At 36.4% G+C, this 9,948-nt stretch overlaps 1 protein-coding gene across 1 annotated transcript in view; it reads right to left on the bottom strand.

The window, feature by feature from the left end:
• The window catches only part of ext2 (exostosin glycosyltransferase 2), a 166,625-nt gene that overhangs the window by 58,702 nt on the left and 97,975 nt on the right, over positions 1-9,948 (bottom strand). Inside the window, exon 8 of the mRNA XM_043706396.1 lies at positions 3,634-3,946. Within this exon, the coding sequence (XP_043562331.1) occupies positions 3,634-3,946 (313 nt within the window). The remainder of the gene's footprint in view (positions 1-3,633; positions 3,947-9,948) is intronic.

Below are 9,948 nucleotides of genomic sequence, written 5' to 3'. Positions count from 1 at the left end.
CATTTCCGACGCCCCTCCCCCAAGTCCCTCCTCCCTACCTTTTATCTTAGCCTGCTGGACACACTTTCCTCATTCCTGAAGAAGGGCTTATGCCCGAAACGTCGATTCTCCTGTTCCTTGGATGCTGCCTGACCTGCTACGCTTTTCCAGCAACACATTTTCAGCTCTAAATCGAGAGTCTAGACTAATCCTCTGGGGATAATGGTAAAAACGCCATCTCTTCATTGTATGGAATTTAAATTCAATTAATAAATCTGAATACAAAGCTAGGCTCAGGAATGGTGAAAATGACAATTAATATTGATTGTAGTAAAAATGTGGTCCACTAATGTCTTTTAGGGGAGGAAATCTGCAATCCTTACCCCATCTGGCTTTCATATGACTCCAGCCTCAGCCATGAGGCTGACTTTTAACTGCCCTCAGAACCGGTCTAGCAAGCCACTTCATCAAGGGCAATTAAGGATGGGTAACAAGTGCTGGCCCTGACAGAATCACCAAACTACATGGAAGAATAAACTAAAATAAACTAATACCTTTTGCTGGAAGTGGTTGTTAATTATGCACAAATGGGACAATGTCGCAATAATCTAGCATTATTTTCACAGCAAAATCGTGCTCAATATTTTTTATTTAAAACAAAATGAGACATCTAAGCTTCAGTTTTGGCAGGTGTTGGGACAGTACGCAAGCTTTTTTGATAGTTAAAGACTAGAAAGAATAAAACTATCACCTTGGAAGGAGATTAGGTATTATGATGTCCTTCAAATCTTAATAGAATAAACAAAGAATAAATAATCAGCACCAACAACTAAGTTTCATCTGAAAACTGTCAGCAGCAAAAACATAAAAAGAATAATTCAGGCAAGTGCCTGGATTCTGCAAAGCTTTAAAAGAAACTATCCAAAATTAAATGAGCACATTTGTGTTCTAGATTTTTGACAGGCACTTGTCTGCTATCTTCCTGAAAGTAGGCCACAAGAAACTGATCCAGAGACATGGATTTGAGTGAGGTACTAATATGCAGGACACCAGTGACATAGTGGCAACAAGGCATCCAATCATATTGTTTCGAAGTTGCTGCTGATGAAGACAAAAACTTTAAGTTACAGATATATTTGGAGTCATAGTTATAAGAAATCGTATCACAAAGTTGGACAAGAAATGGTTATATCCCGTGCACAGACAGGACATGACAGAGTCCAAGCCTTAGAATAGTATTAAGTAATCACACAATCTACATTTTGCTTGCACAGAAAAAAAACTGATAAGAAGGTAACAGAATTACTCAACAGGGTCATTTGAATTTGAAAGAGAAAAACAGTTAAATGTTTGGGTACTGACGCATCTCCTTTTCTCTTCATTCCTGGACCATGTTACAGTTAAATAATGATTTACTGTATTCATAAGGTTAGGCTGAAACCATAAATCTCTTTTACTACTTTTGTCTACGTCTTGGTTTAATTTTGGAGTGCCCAGCTTGTTTTGGTTTGTGAGGGAGAAGCTTGGGAGTGCCATGACTGCAATTTTATTTCATTCTGTGTGCTAATACAAGCTACTGTATAGGCAAGTATTGTGGGGACCAAAACAATGGCTACACTGTTTGCAAATAAATCAAAATAAAGAATATGGTCAAAATAGTGAAATTTTATGTTATTTAACTGCACAGTAAAGCTTGTAAACTAGTGTTTTTTATATCATAGGGCCAATGCTGCTTATCAGGGTACCTCAAATTATGAGATGCGTATACTTCACTCTGCTTCATTACTCTAAATCTTCAATAACTTCCTGCATTTAATTGGCTATAAATCACATTTTCTTTTGCGAAAAACACTTGCATTACTTTCAGTAATTGAGTGTTTTAAGTCAGCCTAAAAATGTTCAAGCTTATGTGCAGACCTTAAAACCAGGTGGTGCTGATTTTCTTATCTGCACAAACACCCACTCACAAAGTTGATTCTTCCGGAAAGGGATTATTATTTTAAAAGGCAAAGTCGACATTTTGTGCTTCATATTTCACAGTGGAATTGAAATATTTATTCTGGAAAAGTGAATGCAGTCTTACCACTATTTACTTTTTAAGCTATCATACGCCTTTAAATATTTCTAGTCTTACACATATATGTATAGGTATGGATTGTAATTCCACTTAATGTGATCAGTAGATATTTATGTTCTTTAAAGACAGAACACATGCAGATAATTTAAGAAAGAAAGGGTCAATGGAAAACCTAGTATGTTGAATGCCTTAACTTCCATTGTTTAATTCTGAAATTAAATAAAGTGCTCTAATGAAGAAGCTGCTGTTCTTCTACCATATACTCCATTCCCTATCTGCCAACTGTGTGCGCTGTTAACCATGGCAGCAGAACAGTCCTGAGTGTAGGGTAAATTTGGGCGGCCACCCTAGGTCTGAGAAGGGAGTTGGGGGAGGCTCTTGTGATTTGAATGGGAGGGGAGCTGGGGAAATGCTCCAGCTTTTACACACACTTTCCAATGTCTATGCCTGGCCTCTAACTGGGTCTGTCAGAGATGCTTGAAACAGCTGTCGCCTTTAGAGGTTTCTTCCCTGATTTGGGAAATCTTAGTTTGGAGATTTCCACGAGTCAGTGATGATAATGCATTTTTATTCTGGGACCCATTAAGGATGCCCTTGAGGTCTTTTCTCTGCCGTCCTGGAAACTGCTTGCCATGGTGAAGCTTGGAGTACAGTGGCTTGTTTTGGAAGTCATGAGGGGATGATGTGGCCTGTCAACTGATTATACAGCTGATTAAGTGGAACTAATGCGTTGATACTGAGGATGTTGGCATGAGAGAGGATACTGATATTAAAGTACCTATCATGGCAGTTAATTATACATTACCCTGAGGACAGATATTTAACAGGGAGAGGCATGATTGTTGAGTGACACCACATTGTAATTGAATAGTAGTTTTTTTTTCCATTAAATTTCAGGTAATTGTGTTGGAGAAAACAGCTGGAGGAACAGTATAGAAACTGAACAGTTACACGAACTAGAACTCATTGAAATGATGAAGTTATTCCATTTGTACAGGGACCCTTCATTAAAATGTAGTGCTACATTTATAGAATGAGAGCATCTAATTTTATTGCAACTAGATAAAAGAAACATCTACAGTTTATAAAAGTGCATTATTTAAATTGCCAATTAAATATGTTTTCAATGCAAATTTATAAGCTGAAGCAACACTTATTGACTTCTTTTCTCTTTCAAACTACTTTGGGACAATTTGAATTTTGTTTTAGTGACTATTTTCTGCAAAATTGAAATACATACTTTTTAAGATCAGGCTATTTCAGTTCTTTAGATTAGATTAGATTAGATTAGATTACTTACATCTTGTATATTCTCAAACCAAGTATAATGTAACCCTAATGCATAGCAAAGTTATGTTTTCTAGAGGCAGAAGAGTTTATGAATGAAATTCCACCGGTCTAGATAACAAAAGTAGTTTTGAGAATCCCTAATTTTATGGATTAAAAATACAAACTATGCACAATGGTCAAACCTTTTCCACTTAATCTATATTATCTGATTATTTCATTTTATTACATTCCCATACTTCCTTCACCTCCATATGTAACCTTAGCATATTGCTGAATTGACATCTTACCTTCAGGGGGGCTCTTATTCTGATTGTTCCACACAACTAGCAATTTGGAAAGGCTGGGCACCTTAGAAATTTCTGTGATCACTCGGAATAGACTTTCAACACGGTCATACGTGAGAACGACAGCGGTGAAGCCTTGCGATCGAGGTGGAATGAGTGGGAGGAAGAGGGGATTGTTCACACTCACCACTTTCTGAATTAAAAAATAGTACAAAGACAGAAAAATCTTATTAGCAACAATATAGAAAACATTTTGATTGACCTGACTGTATTTGGAATGATCCACAGCTACTTTTTGAAATCCCTCAAAATTTTGCTTGAAACATTTTTTATGTGACACGCATATTAGTACAAGCAAGTATTTTATACAATATTTACTACAGAGGAATTCTAAATTTCAATGCAAAAATATCTGCTTAAGAGGGAATCAGATCCCATCTGATTTGTCGCGTTCCAAAGTATGCTAGATTAGCTCATTCATGTTAAGTGTAAGGGGTCTGAAGAGGTCAAACACATACCAAGGCCTCAAAAGTTCCAAGAAAAATCTGTTTCTGAGATCATTATCTTATGTAACCAGAAAGAAAATGATTGGTACTATATAGTTAAGGCAATTCACAAGTCATTTCAACACATTTTTCAAATTTTATTGCAATGCTTTGAATTCTGATTCATGCCAGGAATTTCTTATATAAAGCAGAATTGTATGAAAAAATATTGTTTACAAAAACTGCTCAATCTAATCAAACAACAATTCAATGAATTTTATCCGAAAATACCTTCCTCCAATGCAAAATGTCAGATAAACTCGCTTTTGCTTTTATTATGGTACAAATAGCATTTTACATTTCTCCGTCTTAATAACTTCAACAAGTTGTGTACTGATTTTCCAATTAACCCAGTCAAATAAATTTAGTTACTTTGCTATCACTATGCTCAGAAATTGGAATTTTCAAACTTAATGTTAAAATAGTGATCTACTTTCCTGCTTGTATTCATTTCTTTCCAAATTATTTGTAAATAATTTCAAGTTTCTATGTGCTCATGTAAAATAAGAATGACCATATTGAGAATTATGATTTGTCCAATGTCCCAGCAAAGGGAAATAACTCGAACAAATCTACAGAAAAGTCACTTCCAAATTTGTCTTGTAGATGCTCATCTCAGCTAATGTAAATCATTACAAATCTAATGGGGATGATGGAAAGGGCAAATCAATTATTTCATGAGAAACATCAGATTATTTTATGTATAATTCACTCTTCCTCCATTAGAAAAATGCATCTCTAGCAAAATAAAAAAATGTTTTTCTAATGTGGATACTTATAACTGCACTTGTTCCAGACATTTAAACCTCAGTGACTGCTAAGTGCCAGAAAACAAAGCCAGCAATATTGGCACCAATTCATAATATCCCAGAATACTCCTCATGTGACATGAAGGAGGCAAAAGAACAGACAGATACTAAATGCTGACATGGTGTTTTTTAAATTTAAATATAAGAAATGGCAAATTAAATATTACCGTATGTTAACTTCTGGGAAAAAGAATTTTTGGCAGAGGAGCCTTTGAACAAAGATTATAGGGAAAAAAATTCCCAGCTTTGACAAACAAAAGAACTGGTAGATATTTATTAACGTATCTATCTTCACCAAAAAGAAATTCAGGTCTATATCAGGGTAGGCCAGCTGCAGGGAATTGCTTACTAAGGAGTTTAAAGACAATCAATTCAACTATTTTCAAAGATATGCGAGAATATCTAACATAAATGCTGAAACTGATGTAGATGTAGTTGAGGCAGCATCTAAAAGTGAAAGTGTGCATCTTAAATATTAATATTATTCTCTTTCAGGCAGTTTTGTGTGTTTACAGATTTTTCTGTGTTTCTACTGAAAAGTCATAAATGTAAACTCTTATTCTAGTTCTTAAAAAGTTTGACAACATGAGTTGAACATATAGTGCACATTGGAGTGGAATCAAACTCAAATGCATTATGTGAAGGTTTTTGGAGGTGCAGTCTGTGACATTACATTGATTTGTTTTGGTAGTCACAATGCAATTTGCCACCATTTTCTGTTCCTCTATCTTTATTTTTTTCTCCAACTAATTTCCACCATTTTCCTGTTGTTTTGTTTGTGTCCTCCCACCCACCTTTGCCTTTTTATTTTAAGCAAGTGTAAGTTGTGCTGTTCAAAATTCGAATCCATTGCCTAATTGATCTTTATTACCTAGTTGTTTTCTATTAAGCAATTAACCAACCCATTAATCTGAAATCACAGAAGTGTTATGGTACAGGAGGCCATCATTGTATTTGCATTGACAATTAAATGAGCATAATTACCTATTGAGAATCTCCTGCTTTCTCTCCCACACCCTTGCAGATTTTTAAAATCCAAATAATATGACTGGAGTTTTTGTTTCTCTAACCATATCAAAATATTTCAAATTCTTTTAGCTTATACTTTTGATAAAACATTTACACTTAAAATTTGGACTAGTTTTACTTCTTTATAAAAGTCTTCCAAACTCTGTACTTTCAGCATCTTCAGTTTATATTTATCAGTAAAATTATGCTGCATTTTGGGAAGTATCTAATGCAATGAAGACTCAAAAATTTCAAAACTTCTTTCTCTGTCATATAATTTACTATTAACAGAAAAACAGAACTGTTGCTGTTTCCAATTTAATTTTGAACTAATAAAGAGCAATGTAATTTCTTTAGGCCAGCACATACAGGATTTTCCAGGCTAAATTCAATACTATGGAATTTTTACAAATTGCTGAAGAAACTCAACAGGAGTTCTGAAGAAGTGTCACTGGACCCAAAACTCTGCTTTCTCTCCAAAGATGCTACCAGATCTGCTGCGATATCTGTAGCAACTTTTGTTTTTGTTTCAGATTTCCAGCATCTACAGTTCTGTGTTTTTGTTAAATACACTGCATCTGGCTCATCAAATATTTAGAGTTATATAAAAGCTGCATTAACTGCCAAGCACTTCAACCCTACAACCATTGAAATAATCACGTATCTGATCAAGTACAAAAGAATATCGCTTCTACAAGCTCATAGCATCAAGTGGGAAGTACTGTAACCGGCTGTGCGTAGGTATGATGATTATATTGTGTTACTGTTACTTCAGCACTTCCAGGCACAAGCCAACACTATCACAGTTCATTTATTAATCAATTGCACAAAACTAAGGAGACATGCATTTTCGGTCAGAGATTGAGCATCTCATGTAGGGCTAGCATCTAAACATTGGAGATAAAACTTTGATATTTGAGGTCTCGTGAGTATGTCTTACCATTGCAAGCAAGCAACGTAACTGATCCCAAGGGAATATATTGTAATAGATTTTAGCTTCCTTAGTCATGTGCTATTTACGTGGCCCTTTTCCAAGCCTCTATGTTACTGTTCAATAAGCATCAGCTCATCAATACAGGAAGCTGTCTTGATAGATCTTGATTATTGAAATATCTATTTCTGTGATTTAGACAGAAATTAACATCCTGCGTCAGCAATGGGAGATCCCAATTTATCACCACAAATTCTTTGACATCAAAATATGATGAGATCGGAAAGGATCAACTTGAAATAATGATAAATTTCAAAAAAAGACTTCATTTGAAAGAATAAAAATGGTAATTTCTCATTAGTATGTCTGAATTATAGAATATTTAAAATGAGAATAGAAGTCGTTCAGCTATAACATGTGTTTCCTTAATGCAAATTCACTGTAACACAATTAACAAATTGGGGACACTGTTTCGAAAGTGCAAACCTTTCAAACATGTGTTGGCTGTAAAGCGATTACATCATCGACACTTAAAGCGCTGTTTCTAAAGCACTGGGTTGCTCAAGAATGTAACCATCGCATTTTTGAAGAACTACCTGTATGGTTTTATAAATTCATTAATGAATTAAACAACGAAAAGATGCATAGGTTCATGTTCATTTGCAAGATCTGCACTCATCTGTATGTGAATTCTGGCAATTGGTTTCCATCTTTCCCACAGGACCAAGTGTTTCAAACCAATGGAAACTTGACTACTGTCTGTCTATTTCTCCTCATCTTTAATACAACCAAATGGAGCATCCACTTAGAGTCATAGAGATGTACAGCATGGAAAGAGACCCTTCGGTCCATCCCGTCCATGCCGACCAGATATCCCAACCCAATCTAGTCCAACCTGCCAGACCCGGCATATGTCCCTCCAAACCCTTCCTATTCATACACCCATCCAAATGCCTCTTAAATGTTGCAATTGTATCAGCCTCCACCACTTCCTCTGGCAGCTCATTCCATATACGTACCACCCTCTGTGTGAAAAAGTTGCGCTTAGGTCTCTTTTATATCTTTCCCCTCTCACCCTACACCTATGCCTTCTAGTTCTGGACTCCCCAACCCCAGAGAAAAGACTTGGCCTGTTTACCCTAACCATGTCCCTCATAATTTTGTAAACCTCTATAAGGTCACCCCTCGTCCTCCGAAGCTCCAGGGAAAACAGCCCCAGATCTGTTCAACCTCTCCCTATAGCTCAAATCCTCCAACCCTGGCAACATCCTTGTAAATCTTTTCTGAACCCTTTCAAGTTTCACAACATCTTTCTGAAAGGAAGACGACCAGAATTGCACGCAATATTCCAACAGTGGCCTAACCAATGTCCTGTACAGCCGCAACATGACCTCCTGACTCCTGTACTCAATACTCTGACCAATAAAGGAAAGCATACTAAACTACCTGCGACTCCACTTTCAAGGAGCTATGAACCTGCACTGGCTTGATTTTAATCTTGTGCATCTTTGCTACATCTGAGCTTGATTATTTTAACTCTCTTCTGGCCACTCTCCCATTGTCTATGGTCTATAAAATCAACTCATTCAAAATTCTAATGCTCACATCCCAACATGCATCAAATCTCATCATCCCTGCGCTCAATTACCAACACAGGTTTGTAAGTCTGTGAATCCTACCTCTTTAACAAAACAAAAGTTGAAATCTCAAAGTCCTGTATTAATTATTATCCTGTTTAACAGTATCACACTTGTCATATTGACTGACATTTCCTTGAAAATTGCTTCCCATGATGAGTGGTGGAAATAATGTTTTTCGAAGTTTTATTCAGCCTACTACCCCCGTGATGAGATCAATTTGGAAATTCTGGAGAGACTTGTCTTACAGGATATCAGAGATATTGAAGTGTGTGGACCTCTGCCTGGAGGTTAATTTTCATATTTTGAGGCAATAATTCTGGACCAGAACTGTTGAATATTGGGGTGGAAACATGCAGAAACTCCAAAGGGATGAGTGATCAGTGTTACGTTTAGCCACATCTTCTTCCACCAATACCTATCCAATAACTGCCTGAACTCGATGAAGCAAACAAAAAACCTCAGATAACGTGTGAAAAATACTTACAATGCTAGGTGAAGCTCCCCATTTCAGACAATATCTGCTGGTTTCCCTCCATTCATCATTGTATTATGTCTTCAATGTCACGGAGTCAAAATCCTGGAACTCTCTTTCTAACAGTTCTCTGGGTGTACCTACACCAAACAGACTTTAGCAGTTCGAGAAGATAGCTCACCACTACCTTCTCCAGGGCAAATAAGGGTGGGTAGAAGCCGGCCAAGCCATTGAAACCTACATTCCTGAGTGAAAATCTAAAGATTCCAAGCCCCACATTGAGTAATTCAGCCACTTGGCATAACCTTCAAGGTAATGGATGGAGATTTCATGAGAAGTTCCACATACAAAAAGAAAGGACCTGTGTGCAGATTGTGTGGCACTCTTACATAGCAGTTGTCTAGTTCCCTAAAGTTTACGCAGAATGCATACATGTTAAGTATTTGAAGTATTGTTATTATTAATCTTCATTTTATAAATTTTAAAGGAGGAAATCCATTGTTAAATCTCAATGTTATTGCTCTCACTTCTTTCAGTTCTGACACTAACGTTAATGTAACTCTAACTCTAGCATTTTATTTGAGTTGTCCATGTCTATACCCAATATGGTCCATGCAACATCTCTGGTGAATTCCAATTGTAATGACCTAATTAAAATGAGAGAAGTGTTCTTAATCAGGGCTCGAATTTGGAACTTTATTTGTACTTAGCAACACCGCCCTGTATAAGTTTTCTTCCATGTCACAAACCGCACTGATTGTGAAATATACCATCAATCATTCACTGGTGCCTACATCTAAATCATGGAACTCACTAACTAAGAGCACACTGTTGTTGTAGGTTGCAGGAAGGCAGCTTACGATCACCTTCTCTGGGGCAATTAAAGTTGGACAATAAATGCTAATAATCGTCA

The sequence above is a fragment of the Chiloscyllium plagiosum genome, chromosome 16 (genome assembly GCF_004010195.1).
Source record: "Chiloscyllium plagiosum isolate BGI_BamShark_2017 chromosome 16, ASM401019v2, whole genome shotgun sequence".
NCBI lineage: Eukaryota > Metazoa > Chordata > Chondrichthyes > Orectolobiformes > Hemiscylliidae > Chiloscyllium > Chiloscyllium plagiosum.
Note: the sequence above shows the minus strand (reverse complement) of the source record. Positions and strands in the feature narration are given on the sequence as shown.